An 18,822-nucleotide genomic window follows, 5' to 3' on the forward strand; every position below is an offset into this window, starting at 1 on the left:
GCTCATCTTAGGCTACTAATTCAATGACCTAAGCCTAAACAATTGTCCCAAAACAACCCAAAATCACAATCAACCCAACAAACCCGTGAACGAGACTTTTTGACAACAAACGGTTCTATACGACATTCAATCTCCCAAGCGCCTAATGACAAGAAACGACGCTTCATTATACATCCCAACATCATAAATAATATACCTATACGCAGCAACGATCACCCGTCGATCCCCAACGAGGCCTGCAACATAAAACTTCAAGAACATAATTTACGTAAAAGTCGCAGTTTGAGCAGTCCCACGAAAAACGCCATAACTCACTCAATTTTTGTCCAAAAATTTTGAATCATATATCAAATCGAAGGTATCGAAACGCTCTACGACTTTGCCGTTGAAAGTTTTCCCAAAATATGAACAGAAAAATCGCAGTTTTGACATGAACAGTGAAAACGAGTTTTAGATCTAAAAATTTTCCTTCGAAATTGATCCGATTCATGATCCGCTCAAACTACTATCATCATACATAACTTTTACGCATAAAAACAATGCAATACAATATATAACTTGATCGACACAGCAAGAACAGATTATACGTGCCTTTTTTATATTTAAAATACCGTACGACGACACCGAAGCGGAGATGGAGCGAGGTTTGATCCGGGACGAACGTGGCACCGATTTTCCTTGAAATAGATTACGAAAATTGCTGGAATTTGAGAGGGAAGGGGGACGGCTGCTATGTGCACAAGAACCCTAACCTTTTCTCTTTCAAAATAATAAAACTAGAATGGATGAAGTGTGTGTGTTTGAGCGTGCATCGGTGTGTGTAAAAGTGTGTGTGTGCGTGAGTTTAGTGTGTGCAGAATGTGTGTGTGCATGTGTTAGATAATTAGGAGGAGTAAAATTTGCTAATTAATAATTAACAATGCTAATCAAGATGCTAATTAAAAAAGTTGACTCAAATAACAATTTAATTAAAATACTATCCTTACTCCTCTTTAAATAAAACTCTTTAATTAAAATATAACACACATCATACTAGACTTTAAAAGTTCTAAAATCATAAACTCACAAAATAATTAATTTAGGATTCAAAAATGCTAAAACTCACTAAATTAATTAAAATGCCCCCAAACTCAACTTAAAATAAAATATCATATTTTAAATGGTCACAATCGTCACCGGTCTCTTCCTCGATCTCGCCTCGAATAATCGCCTGAAACATTAAGCTCGAAAGACATTTTAACGTGCATCACATAAACATAAATAATTTAAAATAATGCATTTAAATAAATCATGCATCGCCAAAACTCAATAAAAATTAATTTAGATGATTTAATAATTAAATGAATGCATGGGTTATACGTGTATTAAATTTGGGCACTACAATCTAGGTGATGTATTTTTTTTCTCAAAATCCCGCAAAAAAATGTCCATGTTTTGAGAGAGTTGTTTTTCTTCTACTGGTGATCAACAACTCTCCACTCGTTATGTGATACCCCCTCGAATTGATATATCACAAAGTTCATTTTATGTTCTTCCGAGTAGTTAAGAACAAAGAAAATCATTTCAATTTTGATTACTCATTCTTCAATGTGTTGTGAGTCAAGCTAGGGTGCCATAAAACTTGGGTAGGTGGAATCTAAGGTATCTTTAAAGAGTTCGGCCATTTTTTTCTTCAAAACTTTGAAGATCTCGATTATTTTTGCCATAGTTTCTCGCTGGTGGTTGCGAGCAGGATAAACTGAGAGTCTTTGATATCACCTGTGATCGCTGACTTGTAATATCATTCACTTTTAACTTGAAGTAGCGGAAGCATGTGTAATTTTTAACTTTACAAAAGATAACTCAAACGTAATTTCACTATCGTTCTAACCCAATATTTTAATTTTCGTAATTATATCTATTTGGAGTCCTGAAATACTATATCTGGAACATAAAATAAATATAAATAAAATATATATTAAGTCTTTAGTAACTTAGTGATGAAAAAATTTGAGCTTATATATTTATAACAATTGAAACAATAATTCATCAGTTTTGTAATACAATATGAGATTTTATTTACAATTAGTAACGTAACGCTATGAAATATTTTGTCGAGTAAAACGTAGTGACTGTTCAGAATTCTGAAGTGAATATTGGGTTAAAGAGTCGGTTCCCACCAATATTTGTTGTAGTAAATTTTCCTACGTTAGAAACATGCAATTGATCATTTACGAGTCAAAGTGAACTCAAATTTTCGTACCAAAATCATGTAGTTCGGATTAACCATATGCCAGAGTTTAAACCATTGCTCAATGGATTTACTTTCTAGGCCAAAGCTATGTTTTCCAATGGACATACAATCTGATACATATACCATAGTCCAGGGATCCATTCATTCATTCAGTCAATAGGCAATTGAACTAGTCAGGAACCAATAACAATCCAGAAAATCAAACATATAGCATAATATGATCAATAAATTGAGAAATGCATAATATGATGCAGCATATACGAATAAATCAATTGTTTATGAAATTTTTTTATAAGTTCTAGGTCGAATGCCAAAAAAGGCCATAATTGAAGAAAATCGGTAGTAAACTCACGTGAGAAACCTCACCTTGATACCTTACATTTTCGTCTCAATTTCAATCCCTAGTCAAGATAATTTATTAGAATGTAATTTGAGTGATTTTTCACTGATTATGGCCGGTAACAGGTGTTGGAACTTTTTAAACTTCATTTTTTTACAAAACTTGCATCGGATAGTTTTGAATAAAGCTTTAAAAATTCATAGTACTTAAAGTACATGTCTTAAAATTACCTAACATTGCTCAAAAAAAAAAAATTACCTCATTCCAGTCATGCCTAAAAATAGTGCATGAGTGGTCGGAAACTGAGAAAATCATGAAACACCTCGGCGTGCGTACAACATGCGTCACCTTGTCGGCGCGCGACCGAGCTCTGACTGCCATTTCTAGTGAATTTTTCTCATTCTGCTCTAAATTTTTTGTGTAGAAATCATTTTGAAATTTTCAACCGATTTTGCCCAGATTTTGAAAAACAATATGATTATTTGGCTTACTTCGGTCATCCAAAAATAGTTTTTTCATTGACTGTAAGGATGATCCGCCTGCACATGTGTAGAAATAGAAAATATTTTGAACAAATTTTATGTTATGCCCGAAACAAAATTCATTCAAGAAGAATGAGAAAAACAAGACAAATTAATATAGCTACCTCATAAACAATTTTATGAAAATTTTCAGAAATTGTTATTCACGAACTCGAATGTTCTTGAATGATTCGGAGTGTGATCTTGTTACACTTCTAGCATACGGTGATTTCTGGATAAGAACGAGTGGTTGTGTAGAAATTTGAATATTTTTTAACAAGGTTTGGATATTAAAATTAATTAGTAATATACATTTTCATTAGTTAATATAATAATTTTTTAAATTTTTATTTAATATTTATTTTTAAAAATTATATTATTTTAGAAGTATATTTTATCTGTTTGTAGTATTCAATAGAATTTATTAAATTTTACTTATAGGAGAATAAAATTTATTTCCTATAATTAAACTATTATTATTAAAATCCATACATTTTGACTAAACAACTCAAAATTTTTGAAGTGTCACGTTCTTCACAATTACACTTGTTAAGAACAAAAATATCACATTGTTAATTTATTCTAGCAACGTGGAACATGCTATGTGTTGTCGGTAGGGTTTTCTCCAATCTCTTTCATTAGATCTCAACTTGAATATGATAAGACTTATAAAATTATATTAGCAAATTTGAAGTCGATGTAAGAGATAACTCTTTGCCTTTAAAACGAATTTGTCATACATTTAGTAGTTATGTGGATATTTACCCTGGATATGTTGGACGTCTTGAATCACGAACAGAAGCAGCAAATGGAAGCAACCGCAACAACAATAAGATCAAGTCGAGGCAAGGTGGATCCTTTCTCCGCAAGACGAAATTGCCCGTATATAGTGCTATACGTCGCAGGCAATCGTCCCCAAGATACAACGACTTCACGTCGAGAATTTGCAGCACTTCAAATCTCGAAATCAGCGAACACAAAATATGCAAGAGCTCTCAAGTATTCAAAGAAGCAAAGAATGCAGCAAGATGACCAAATTTTCGAACCCTTTTGAATGATGGATGGGGGTGAACATTTATAGGTGATCATTGGATGTGTTGAAAGGACATGTCTTTCCAGATTGGGTGCATTGAGGAGACACAATTCTAGCCAAAGAACACATTGTTTGGTTCAAAAGAAGCCATGAACAGGTGCTTTGAAGTCAAGGGACGCACATGATTCTCTGAAACAGCGCAGCGCGCGCAGCCGTGCGACAACACCCGCGGCCGTGCGCAGAATACTACACTTGTGCGCAGCGCGCACAGTAAGGCGCGCGCGAGAAGCTGCGCGGCCCCTATTATGCTCGACGGCTTAATCCAGTAACAAGCGCGCAAGATGTGGCGCACCCACGCGCCATGCTCTGTCCCACGCACATCATCTTTTGCTCATTGTAGTGTGTTCCGGCCGCATGTACGTGTGCTTCTTTCTGACAACTTATTTTCCAAATAAATTTGGTCCAAAAAGATTAATATTTGTCAAAGACCGCACCGCAGCGCACCGCACCGAGACGAGACGAGCGCGCGTGTGTGTTTCACCGAGACGCAGCCTATTAGCGTCTTCCCCCTTCTAAAAGCTTCTGGTACCCCTTGGGGCCCAAACCCCTATTCAAACTTGTAGTTTATAAGGGAGACATCACTTGGCTATTTCCTCAGTGTCTTTCCTCAATGTGGGACAACTCCCACTCTCTTTTCTATTCAACAACTCTTCATTATTTATTTTTCCAACATTTAGTACTCACGAGACATGATAATCGTCTCCCAAGATACAATAATTTTTTACTCATGATAATAACACTATAAATTACAAGTTCCATCGCCAGAAATGAAGCAAACTCTCTTTTAGAATACAAAAAAAAAATGTAAATTAAACAATATGAGTACATAAGATGTTCAGAAAAATCTGATCAAAAGTTCTTAATATTGATCCTTGATAATGTATTTATAGATATCAAATTGTAGGGACATGTTGTTCCAACAGTGAGGTGTTCCTTCATCCAAAAATCAGATGCAAACCATCAAAGAACACCATTTGGATGTAATGTATCATGAAAAACTCGTAAATATTATCAATCAGCGCCACTTTACGAGCAGTTAGACACCTCTCCTATAGTCCTTGAGAAATCAAGGGCACAAAAGAGGCAGCATTCACATTGCCTGAGGCATGGAAAATTCAAATGTTTTTTTCTTAATTTTCTTTTGCTTGATTTTGATTAGTTAAGTTCTTAAAAAAATTCCAACATGTGTGTCACATAAATTAAAATTGAACAAAAACAATGCAAATCTACATCATTCAAGTTTGTCAACAGAAAAAATCTCATTCAGCTCCTACACAGATAAACGAAATCGAGTCAGAAACAAATAATAAATAAGTAAATTTTGATATTTTTGTTATTTTTCAATAGGACAAGTGTGGTATATCAAAATTTTCCTCTTCTTAATTCTATAGGGAATAGGTATTATAATATAGTAAAAATAATTAAGAAAATACATGTAGGTTTGCAAACTAACCAGGGATTGGAGGTGTAAATGAATTGAGTCGGTTCGCGAGCTTTTCAAACCGGCTCGAAAAATATTTGATTTTTATTCAATCTTATCAAATTCGAGCTTATCAAATTCAAACTGAATTCGAACATGTTCGAGCTCCGTTCGTTTAGACCCCTACCCGGGACAGAGAACATTAATGGAAAGTTTGGGATGAAACCTCTACTGCAATTGATACTCCAAATAGCGGTACACTTTGCTCAAACAAGCCAGATTTGTACAAATTATTAAAAATTAAACCCACTAAAGACCATGAATGAACAAAATATAATTAACCATTTATAAAACATCTGATTGATCTATTTTAAAAAGAAACCGATGTCACATGCACGATAATCGATTAAAACAATATATTGATATTTTTTAATTAAAAAAATAGATGAATAAAATGTTTTATCAATGATTAATTTTGTTTTGTTCATTCATAATATTTAGTATATATAATTTTTAATAATTTTGACAAACGAAGCTTGTTTGAGAAAAATATAATACGGTTCACAGCAACAAGTGTAGCCGATGATTTTGTCGTAAAAGTTTAGCATTTGAGGACTCAAGTAGATAATTGGGGCGATATTCCCAGTCCAACTATCATAATTGGGCCGACAATGAAGATGATTGGACCAATACGAGCCCAATAATTTTCTTTATTTTTGGGGCTGAACCACTGCTGTCGGACTTCGGTTTACTGGTAATTGGAATTAACCTTCTAGATGCCACGTGGCAGAGCATGTTACTCTTCGGCACCAAATGTGAAACTCCGTGGCAAGAATGCTCCTCAATTCACAAAGAGCTCTATAAATTCTCCTTTTCTCGTTATCGATTAACTTCTCCCTGTTAATAATTGATTCCCTATGCTCAAAAGATGGATCTTTTCTTCCTCCCGGTCACGTCAATTCATTTCTCACAGTATACCCACCAATAATTCACTGAAGAAATTCAATAATTCGGAGTTTCTTCCATTTTCCTGGCCTTTATCTATCGTTTTTCGGAGGCCCATTATAGTTTCCGGCGTCTTTTCGATGGCTTCGGATAAGTCTTCGGAAACGACGTCGTCGGAGACCCACAAGCACCGCAATCGCCTTGCTCTGGAGCACAGTCCTTACCTTCTTCAGCACGCGCATAATCCTGTGAGTATTCCTCGGAGCTCCGCGAAGATTAAATCTTTTAGGTGTTGTGGAGTTATGGGTGTGTGATAAGCTCAGTTCTGGGCACATACACGGTTTGAAGATCAAAATGATATATGTTACATTATTCAGAGTTCGACTTTTGTTTTCTGCATGTGTATTAGTGATTTCTATCGTTTAGCGGCTCTTTGCGTGTAACGACGTGTCAGATTTCAGACATGCGCACAATATTTAATAATCAGGCATGAGATTTTTAATAATATTTCTTTCAGGGGAACTGTCTTCGGCCCTATATTCAGCTCTTATTTTATGGGCGTTGGTGTTTTTTGATCTGGTTTTTAAATAGGTTGATTGGTATCCATGGAGTGAAGAGGCATTTTCAGTAGCTCGTAGAAGAGATGTTCCTATCTTTCTGTCAAGTACGGCCTTTTTATTTTTCCATTCCGCACTTGTGGTTCATTCCTTAGTCCTAGATTATTAAGTCTGGTCTCTTGAGTTCTAAAAATTTGTGCAAAATCATTAACTCAATATCCTTTTTCTTTTGGATTTTTACTTCCTGCCTTCTCGTGCAATGATGGGATCATCTTTCATTTTGAAGTTGGATACAGCACATGTCATTGGTATGATTTTTTATCAGTCTCGTGTGAAGTTTATTTTTCTTTGTATCGTCATTGGGCTTCATATATGTAATATTTCGATCTGAGTTTTTTTGTGGGCAACAATTTTTCAATTGAGGTGTCATGTTATGGAGGTTGAATCTTTTGAGAATGAAGATGTGGCCAAATTGCTCAATGATTGGTTTGTCAGTATCAAGGTGGAACTCTCGACTTCTTTGAAATGTCCTTTCCTATTTTTTCCCCTATAAAATGGTGTTCTTTAAAATATTCTTGGCAGGTGGATCGAGAAGAAAGACCGGATGTAGATAAGGTAATCCCACATATTGTATCAATTGTCAACTTATCCTAGCCATTAGTTTTTCTCCCCATTACTCTTTACTAAACGATTTCAGTATTTCACCTTGATTTCTTATATTATTCGATCGCCAAAGTTTCTGAGAAATATCTAACTTAAGCGCTTATTCCACTTTTTATTTCTTCAGGTATACATGACATATGTGCAGGCGCTCTATGGTGGTGGTGGTTGGCCTTTAAGCGTTTTCCTTTCACCCGACTTAAAGCCTTTGATGGGTGGTACTTACTTTCCTCCAGATGATAAATATGGCAGACCTGGCTTTAAAACTGTGCTAAGGTATCAGTACATTCATCCTAACATTGTTTTTATTCAGATTGACAATATGTTTTAAGTAGATTTTCTTTTTTTGTATGGAAATATCTTGTTGGCCAGTATTTTAATTTCAGATGTTGCATGAAAGTCGGAACAGCTTTTATAATCTATTTTATTTGATAGGAAAGTGAAAGAAGCTTGGGACAGTAAGAAGGATGAGCTAGTCCAGAGTGGGACTTTCGCTATAGAACAACTTTCCGAGGCACTAGCTGCTACTACAAGATCGGAAAAGCTGGCAGAAGGGCTTCAAGAAATTGCATTGCAGAAATGTGCTGAACAGGTATTATTTTTTTTTGGGACGTTTTTCTTTTATTTCGGATGCAATTTTGATATATTATTTGTTTTCAGGTTTTATTGTAATCTCGTTTTTTGTGCTGAGATATCTTATTCTCTTTGCTTGGTTTTCCAGAATTTTCTTGTTAACTTTCCAAGCGCCTAATATTTTTTTCATTCTTCATAGCTTTCGGACAACTATGATCCAAAGTTTGGTGGCTTTGGTTCAGCGCCAAAATTTCCTAGACCAGTTGAAATACAGTTGATGCTATATCATTCAAAGAAGTTTCGGGAGAATGGAATGTCGGGTGAATCAAAGGGAAACTTACCTGTGGTTTTGTCCACACTTCAGAGCATGGCAAGAGGTGGTATTCATGATCATGTTGGAGGTGGTTTTCACAGATACAGTGTCGATGAATGTTGGCATGGTTCGTTCTCCTCATTAATTCGCTAAATTAAGTGAAATTGTGAACTTTGGTAATTAGATCATCTGCTGAGGATGCTTGGCGATGGAGAGAGGCGGGGGAAGGGCAGCATTTGAGGCCACCCCCGTCCTGTTGCATTCGTATGATTTTCATATGAAATATGTCAATTATAATGTTTAGCTTCCTCTATCTAATTGTTTTAACATTTTAGTTTAGGCCGTCCTTTTGTGAAATTCCTGGCTCCTCTATTGAAGATGCTCTTTATTTTTTTGCAGTACCACATTTTGAGAAGATGTTGTACGACCAAGGTCAGCTTGCTAATGTTTATCTGGATGTGTTTTCCATCACAAAAGATGTCATCTATTCAAGTGTATCTCGGGATATTTTCGATTATCTGAGGAGAGAGATGATTGGCCCTGATGGTGAAATCTTTTCGGCGGAGGATGCTGATAGTGCAGAGTTCGAAGGTGCCTCCAAAAAAAAGGAGGGTGCGTTCTACGTTTGGACCAGTAAAGAGGTACAGTATTTGGTAGCTTCTTGAGATCAACTACAAGGGACAACTATTGCAGCTATTTTTTCTTCGGTATTCAGATGATTGTTTAATGATTTCAAATTTGTCTGTTGTCTTGATAGGTTGATGACGTGCTTGGAGAGCATGCACCTCTGTTTAAAGAGCACTACTACATTAAACAATCAGGTAACTGTGATCTCTCGAGGATGAGTGATCCTGACAATGAGTTCAAGAGTAGAAATGTGTTAATAGAGAGAACTAGCACCTCTGCAATGGCTTCAAAGCTTGGCATGTCTGTTGATGAATATATGAAGATCATAGGAATGTGTAGACTGAAGCTTTTTGATGTTAGATCGAAACGCCCCAGGCCACACTTGGATGATAAGGTATCACCTGTTTTACGGGACATTATTATTCAAATTATTATTTTATTTCCCTTCATCTCTATCTGGTTTCAACGTGATTTCTTTGTCCAGGTTATTGTGTCCTGGAATGGACTTGCGATATCCTCATTTGCGAGAGCTTCTAAAATTCTGAAGGGTGAACAAGAAGGAACACAATACTACTTTCCAGTTGTCGGTACTGATGTAAGATGTCTTACTGTCTCATAATAGAACTTGTAAAATGGTTAACACCTATTATTTTTTTTGTTTACCATGTGTACCCACCTCTCTTAATAGAACTTGTAAAATGGTTTACACCTATTATATTTTTTGTTTCCTGTGTACCCACCGTTATTTTTCTTTCCTGTAAATGTTTTAAAGATAATTAAGGTTTTTAAAAATATAAAGTAACTTTTGATATTATATCATGTTTTGTAATTGAACCAGTATCATCTGCTCAAGTGTTTTTGTATAATTGTAAATTATTTTGTCCTCCGTGGACCATAGGCAAAAGAATACCTGGAAGTTGCAGAAAAGGCAGCATCTTTTATCAGGAATCATCTTTACAATCAGCAAACTAGGAGGCTTAATCACAGCTTCAGGAATGGCCCCTCCAAGGCACCTGGATTTTTGGATGATTACGCATTCTTGATTTCTGGTCTTCTCGATCTATATGAATTTGGCGGTTCAATACTTTGGTTAAAATGGGCAGTCGAACTACAACATATCCAGGTAATGAGTCATGTACCTATTTCTCAGTCTTGGTTCTTATACGTATCACATGATGGCAAACTTTTTTAGGATGAACTGTTTCTTGACAAAGATGGCGGAGGTTACTTCAACACTCAAGGTGACGATCCTTCAGTTCTCCTCCGTGTGAAGGAAAACCATGATGGCGCAGAACCCTCGGGAAACTCTGTTTCGGTAATCAATTTAGTAAGATTGGCTTCTTTGGTTGCAACAAATTCCGACCATTACAGGCACAACGCAGAACATCTACTGGTACGCTCTTGATATGCTAAATACTGCTATTCTGCACTAAATTAATCCTTATAAGATCTGAAGGTCTTGTTAATGCTTCTGTTGGTAATAAAGTATTTTAAACTGCATAGCAATATGAGGGTTACATTTATATCTTGTACGACACAGTCATGCATTGAAGTTGCTCCCCAATATAATCAATGTACAAGGAGTACTTCTGCACGAGTTGCATAGACAAGCGCTCCTGGAGTCGCCTTTGTTTTATTCCTTTTACCTCTCAATTTGTGATCTTACAGGCCGTCTTCGAGAAAAGGTTAAAAGAATCAGCAATGGCTGTGCCTCTGATGTGCTGTGCTGCAGATATGCTTGCTGTACCTTCAAGAAAGCAAGTTGTCCTTTCTGGGAACAAGTCTTCTCCGGAATTTGACAGCATGTTATCCTCTGCTCATGCATCCTATGATCCTAACAAAACAGTAAGCACCTCTCCACAAGCGCAGTACTACTCGATTCGCCTTCTCTGATTTACATCCTTAGATCTTTACATGGTCTTTTGGTATTGACGACAGGTGATTCATATAGACCCTTTGAATGACGAAGATATGGGATTCTGGGAGGACAAGAACCAGAAGATCGCCAAGATGGCTAAAAACAACTTTGCTTCCGGCAAGGTAGTGGCTATGGTGTGCCAAAATTTCACGTGCAGTCCTCCGGTGCACGATCCCACGGCTCTCGAATCTCTGCTCTTGAAGATATCCCATATCTAAAGGCGAATATATCAGCGTACAACGATACTAGGAATCGATGTAAGATATTAGGTACCAATGTAATATGATAATCCCACCGACAGGAAGAATGTTGTTTTTGGAACTTCAACTTAAGAACAGAGGTTTATAAAAGTATATGAACAATGGTTGAAGATATCAGTGCTGTGCTGATTTGGTAAGTAGTTTCCAATTATTCGGACGACTCGATATGAATACTATTTGCACAATATCTCCTTTCAGCAGCTGGCACAACGGAACGGACGTAGGAAATTTTGCTTTTGTATTTATAATACATAAAAGCATTTTGATTTATCTGAAAATTCAAGGGAGATAAAAAGCAAGTCTGAATATCGAGATGATTTTGAAATTTTCACAATAATTAAAAGATTATTAATTGAGAATTTAAATTCATTATGAAGTGATTTTGTTTAAATATATAAAGGATTTAAAATCTTTAATTTGTTAAATTTAATAGTAGAAAATCAAAATAAGAGGAAATTGATTTGTGTATTATTTTAACTAAACACTTCTATATATTTGTAAGGTTAAAATACTTCTTGCGAAGAGATTAGTACATAAAATGAAGATCACAGTGTTATCGATCAAACCAGCAACCTACAAATATATATAATACTTAAATTTAGATGATTTTAAATGTTGTCTCGTTAAAATCTTGTCTCTAAAATCTAATAGAAAAAAACACTAATGAAAAAAAAAGAATACAAAAATAATTACTCTCATTGAATTCAATCATCAAGTATCCTTCAATTTGATATATCTCTATCTTTGATATCGATTTCTTGAATGTCGACGTCGATAATGCATTTGTGAATAAAATTATTTTTGCTACAATTTTGGACATTAATCATCTTTCTATTGGAGTTCGTGTGTAGAAAAACTTTAACGAAATATACTTTGTTCTATTTCTTTTTAGTTGTGTAACACAAACAACGTGACCTTTGAATATAGTTGATAGATTCTTGAATATGCTCTGTCATGGATCTTAAGCATTTACGTTTTCGATTTGCTTCATGCATTGCAGTTATTTTAAAGTGAATTGATATGTTGTTATTAAACATTGTTTCATCCGTTTCCATGATATAACAGTACATCCTCGTGTAAATACATAACATGTTTGAAATATGGTTTTATGTGGATTTGAAAGATAGTATGCATCTTTATATCCTGCTAAAAGTGAATTTAATTTTGACGAATAAAATAATCCAATGTCTGTTATACCAAGAAGATACCAGAATTTATACTTTACATCATTCTAATGTCTTTGGGTTGGAAAATAGATATATCTTGCTAAAAGGTATAAAAAAAAAGTATGTCCGGTCTAATTCAATTTGTAAGATATGATAATGCACAAATTGCACTAAGATATGATTCTTCATGACCAATAAATATTTCTTTAAGCGGACGAAAATTATATTTCTTATTGTCAAGTGATCGAACAAATATTAGTGATGTCAATGGATGTGTTTTGTCCATTTAAAAATGTTTTAGTATTTTTTATAACGTATGAGGATTTATTAACAAATATTTCTTCTGATAAATGTCCAATCTGCAATCCAATACAATTTTTTTTCCTCATGTCTTTCATCTCAAATTCAATTTTTAAATAATTGGCAATTTTGGTGAGCTCTTCGGGAGTTCTTATAAGATTAAGATCATCAACATAATCTGCCACAATTGTAAAACCCTCGTATGTTTTTTTTTTAATTATAAAAACACATGGACAAATAGAATTATTTATGTAACCTTCTTGTATTAAATATTTACTAAAGCGATTGTACCATATGTACCCAGATTGTTTTAACCCATATAATGACTTTTGCAATTTTATTGAAAACATGTTCATAGGGGTTGTGTCATTTTCTTTTGGTGGTTTAAATCTAATATGTCTCTATCAAGTAAACCATATAAATATGAAGTGATTACATCCATACATCATATGTCAGTTTCTTCTGAAACAACCAAGCTAAACCAAGAATTGAAAATTGATGGCATCCATCACAAATGAATATGTATCCTTGTAGTTGATTTCATGTCTGTGAGAGAAACATTGGGCTACAAGTCTGACTTAGTATCTTACAATTTCGGAATTTTCATTTTTTCATACAAATATCCATTTGCATCATGTAGTGATTACATTTTTGGTGTTCGAACTATGGGTCCAAATACTTTACGTTTCTTTGGAGATTCCAATTCAGCTTATATGGCTATCTTCCATTTTGGCCCATCATACCTTTATTGACAATCCCTAACAGATTGTGGTTTGGGATCTCCATTACTGTGCACGATATCAAAGACCACATTAAGGGGTGAAAACATTATCAATTCATTGTATTACTACGATGCTATATTTTATCAAATAATTTGTTGAAATCTTAATATTTGTCATGTGCATGTGATTCTTCGGGAATCATATTATGCACCTTTAATTCATTTATTTGTGTTACTCTATCATGTAAAATTGTTTCTTATGAAGTTTTTAGATATTATTTTCCTTGTACCTTTTTCTTTTGAGGTACTGTATCATTCGAACCAAATGGTCGACTACGCAAGTGAATGATTCTTTATAGGCTATTTTATTTTCATTTGCAGGAGAATATTACATGGTCCTGCAGGAATATCGATCTTCACTGGAGTATTCTTTACTTGTACGTGTGAATTTTCATACAATTGGTTTGCAATTCTTTGCAAATAAATGATTCTTTCAACTTCTTGCTTACTTTGATTATTTCAGATATTCGAATGAGAAAATGTTCTCATTCCAACAAAATTTTCATTGTTCTTCACTTCACGATACAACTCCCTTTTTGGTGTTATAAATCCTTCATCAAAGTGAAAATATGCAAATCTTACCGTAAATAAGTCACCAATTAAATGTTCCAAATATCTGATAATAGATGGTACATCATAACTCACAAAAATTTGAGTCTACCTTGTGGACTCATTATGATCTGTTGTGTAGGTAAGATGGGACTTGTATTGCACAACCAAATACTCGGAGGCGAGAAACTCTAGATTCTCGAATATATGCAAGTTTCAAAGGTGAGTATTGGTGATAATTAATTGGTCTTACATGAATCAATGATGCAGAGTGTATTATAGCATGACCCCAAGAAAAATATGGTAGTTTTGTTTTCATGAGTATTGGTCTGGCAATTAATTAAAATTGTTTAAATAAATGATTGTGTAATGTAATTTTGTGTATGTACATGGAACTACATGCTCAACTTAAATCCCGATTGATATAAAAATTCATCAAATGTTTGTGATTTGAATTCAACACGATTATCAAGGCGAATTGTCTTGATTGAATAATCAGATAATTGAGGTAGTAATTAAATAATTTTACCCAAGTAGTCTAGCAAAATCCATATTTTGATAGAGTGAGTCTCATGTGAGACCGTCTCACGGATCATAATCTGTGAGACGGGTCAACCCTACCTGTATTCACAATAAAAAGTAATACTCTTAGCATTAAAAGTAATACTTTTTCATGGGTGACCCAAATAAGAGATCCGTCTCACAAATACGACCCGTGAGACCGTCTCACACAAGTTTTTGCCATTTTGATATGAAAGCAAATTAATATGTGATCACTTATTTGAGGCATCAATCAATATCACGAAGTATTAAAATAGCCCATAATGGGTGTATAAACCCACAAATATCCACATGAATTCTCTCCAACAATGTTGAAATATCAACATCAACCTTTGTTGGAGAATTTTTTATAAATACTTTGTCTTGTGAACAAGACACACAAAGAAAAATCGTCATGTAAAAGAATTTTCTAATTCTTTAAAAGAGGTCCACAAGTATTATTTATTATTATTTATATCATTGTTATCCCAAAGTACCCAAGTCCATTGTGTCATATTACAAAACTTTTCTTATCAACAAACTTATTGTTTGTGTTGTGTTTGCCTCAATTTCTTTTATTATTTGCAATACATCCCATAAGGGAGTGTGCACAGTCTTTCTTTTATCCACTATGGTCAGATATAATAGATGTAATAAAAATGTATTCAACATTGTTTGCATTCAATGTTTCAATATATATCTATTTCGATGAATACCTTAAAAGCTAAGCAAATTTCTATTGGAGTTGCTAGCATAAAGTGCATTTTCAACATATATGTGTAAAATGGTTTTTTTCCATGACCTTCAATAAATTTTGATCTACCAGATATTATTATAGCATTATTTTTAATAATGTTAATTCCAAAAAATATCTTTCACTTTGAAGAACGATATGTGTCGTACCACTATCTGCTAGGCATTTATCTTGATATTCCACCATTAATCTAAAAAACAAATGCATAATTGAATTAGTTATAACTTGAAGATGATTAAATCCAAGGTTTATAAATAAGGCACTTTATTAAATGAAACTCGAAAGTAACTTCAATTACAATTGAAAATAAGATTAAACTTCAAAAATACACTAAACCAAATGATAGTTATTCCATACTTTCTTCAAACATCAATGACAACTAAACGTTAACTGAACTTTGAGAAGTAAAAAAAACAACTAGAATTAAAAGTGACTAATTCCATTTTTTCTATCACAATACCACCAATCAGGTAATCAATATTCCCACTTGGATTAGCAAAGAAATAAGAGGCATACAAGTGAATTATTTCAATCTGCTCATCATCATTAATAAAATTTATCACTATTTTTCATTTTCATTTGATTAATTTTTGGTAGAATTCCACAAGATATTTTTCCGTACAGAAGGTACGACCAATGCCTATGCAATCCACATTGAGACATTTATTTTCATATTCTTTAGAGTTTTTCTCTTTTGCTTCTTCATTATTAGATCTTCATGGTTGGTGGTTTGTCTTATATATATTTCCATTTTCTTGTTGATATTATTTCCTTTGGCTATAATCACGCCCACACCCTTTCCATTTTTTATTTTGAGTTGAGTTAACATTCAATTACATTTTTTTTGCTTTAGAAAATGGTGTAGAGCTAGTTGGGAGTAGCTGACCATTTTTCATGAATAGCACATTGTTTTGTTTATAAACTAGTAGGCATGAAGTATTTTTTAAATTCACGCTCACGATATTTTTGTTGTGGGAGAATATTTGATGCATAAAAAGTGGATAAGTTTTTTCTAAAAAATCTTGATCAATTATTTTTTCTCCACAAAATGTGAACTTGGAACTAATCATGAATAAATCGGAGTTATAATTGCTCACAGATTTGAAATACTGTAGGCAAAGATGAATCTATTCATAACTAACTCTTGCGAGAATTACAATTATCTAATGGTCGAACCTTTATTTCAAAATTTTCAAAGTTCTTATGATCCTTTCATAGTGAGATACTCAGCTTTCAATCCATCATAGAGATTGTGACAAATAAAATATTAGTGTTTTTACACGATCCTACATGGATTCTTCATTTCTTTCTTTTATTGTATCTTATAGATTCTTAGAAATAAGGTGAAGCATTTTTTCCAATTAAATGAAGAGTTTCGAATTCGAGTTTACCATATTGTATCTTAGGATCAAATGTTTATCACTAATTGTTTAGGATTTAATAGTACATAATTTTGACATATTGCATCATATTACGTGTCAAGAAGGTAACTGAGAATAATTATTCCATATTTTCTTCAAACATCAATGACAACTTAAACGGAAACCGAACTTTGAGAGGAAAAAAATCTAGAATTAAAAGTGACTAATTTCATTTTTTCTATCACACTACCACCAATCATGTAATCAATATTCCCACTTGGATTAACAAAGAAATAAGAGGCATCCAAGTGAATTTTTTCAATCTGCCCATCCACATTAGTAAAATTTGTCGTTTTTCATTTTCATTGATAAATTTTTGGTAGAGATCCACAAAATGTTTTTCTATACGGAAGGTACAAGCAAGGCTTATGTAATCCACATTAAACATTTATCTTCATATTCTTTAGAGTTTTTCTCTTTTGATTCTTCATTATTAGATCTTTGTGGTTGTTGGTTTGTCCTATATATATTTCCATCTTCTTGTTGATAATTTTTCCTTTGGCCATAATTAGGCTCACACACTTTCTATTTTTTTTTTTTTTTGAGTTAACATTCACTTACATTTTATTTGCTTTAGGAAATGGTGTAGAGCTAGTTGGGAGCAGCTGACCATGAATGGCACATCGTTTTGTTCATAAACTAGTAGGCATGGACTATTTTTAAATTCATTTTTGGTTGCGGGAGAATATTGATGCATAAAAAGTGGATAAAGTTTTTTTAGTAAATCTTCATCAATGATTTTTTCACTACAAAGTGTGAGCTTGAAACTAATCTTGAATAAAACAGAGTTCTAATATGCATTTAGTCAATATTCTTCATAAATATTGGCAAATTTTAATTCTTAGATAAATATTGTTGACAAATCTTTAAATTTTGGGCTATTTCAAGAACATCAACATATAATTTCAAAAATATGTTTCTTTAAGAGCAATAATATAAACATATAATCTGTGGTACTTTAATAACATCAATATTAAAACTCTGTTACTTTAGAAACATTAATATAAAACCACAAACATTATTATAAAACTAAATTTTGCTGCTTCGAGAGCATCGATATTAAATCTAAATATTGCGCTATTTTAGGAGCATTAATGTAATCATTAAAATAAAACTAAAATTTATACTATTTTGAGAGCATTAACATAAAATCTAAATATTAAATTTCTTCTAGAACATTCATACAAACAATAAGAATAAAATTATTTATAGATATATATCTTGAAGAGTATTCAAGCTGATTAACGTGTTTCATGTTATAATTTAATAGTTGAAGTACAAAGAAATGAAGAGAGAATTGAGTTGTCTATTATTTCAACTAAATATCTATTTATAAGTTGATGGATTGATACATAAAATAAGAATAAAATAATATATCAATCAAATCAACTATCACTTACTATGATCTTTATATAACATCATCTTTTTTTATATATAACATAATTTATACTTTATTATTATTATTAATATTTTAACATTTGGATGATTTTATACACTTGACGTAAAGTACATGGTTATTTTCAACAAGATAAAAAAAAATTTTAAAATTAAAAAAGAGTAGGTCTCTTGTGAGACAATCTCACGAATCATTATCTATGAGATGGGTCAACCCTACATATATTCACAATAAAAAATAACACATAAAAAATAATATTTTTCATGGATGATCCAAATAAGAGATCTGTCTCATAAAATACGATCCGTGAGATTGTTTCACACAAATTTTTGTCATTAAAAAATGGATTATTTTTACCAACTAAGAATAAATGACATAGCTAAAAAATATTTTTAAAAAAGTGTAGAGCATTAATGTTTTTTTTTTTAAAAGTAAAGTACATAATTCTTTTTAAA

At 33.1% G+C, this 18,822-nt stretch overlaps 1 protein-coding gene across 1 annotated transcript; it reads left to right on the plus strand.

The window, feature by feature from the left end:
- Positions 1-6,426: 6,426 nt before the first annotated feature.
- On the plus strand, positions 6,427-11,574 carry LOC140832201 (uncharacterized). The gene is made up of 15 exons (XM_073196086.1): positions 6,427-6,800; positions 7,144-7,216; positions 7,396-7,417; positions 7,533-7,611; positions 7,692-7,724; positions 7,897-8,045; positions 8,205-8,361; positions 8,542-8,782; positions 9,055-9,296; positions 9,413-9,676; positions 9,767-9,877; positions 10,181-10,405; positions 10,475-10,675; positions 10,951-11,127; positions 11,221-11,574. The coding sequence occupies exons 1-15, from the start codon at positions 6,525-6,527 to the stop codon at positions 11,416-11,418; spliced, it is 2,448 nt and encodes an 815-aa protein (XP_073052187.1). The 5' UTR covers positions 6,427-6,524; the 3' UTR covers positions 11,419-11,574.
- Positions 11,575-18,822: the final 7,248 nt, after the last annotated feature.

Source organism: Primulina eburnea, chromosome 1 (assembly GCF_022965805.1).
Source record: "Primulina eburnea isolate SZY01 chromosome 1, ASM2296580v1, whole genome shotgun sequence".
Lineage (NCBI taxonomy): Eukaryota > Viridiplantae > Streptophyta > Magnoliopsida > Lamiales > Gesneriaceae > Primulina > Primulina eburnea.

What these genes read in the sequence shown, in the direction of transcription:
- LOC140832201 (XM_073196086.1), top strand. Translation starts at nt 6,525, where the DNA reads ATGCTCAAAAGATGGATCTTTTCTTCCTCCCGGTCACGTCAATTCATT. An exon ending in TGCAGAAATGTGCTGAACAG is followed by an intron (nt 8,362 to 8,541) that starts GTATTATTTTTT and finishes CATTCTTCATAG; the next exon opens with CTTTCGGACAACTATGATCC. An exon ending in TCGAACTACAACATATCCAG is followed by an intron (nt 10,406 to 10,474) that starts GTAATGAGTCAT and finishes AAACTTTTTTAG; the next exon opens with GATGAACTGTTTCTTGACAA.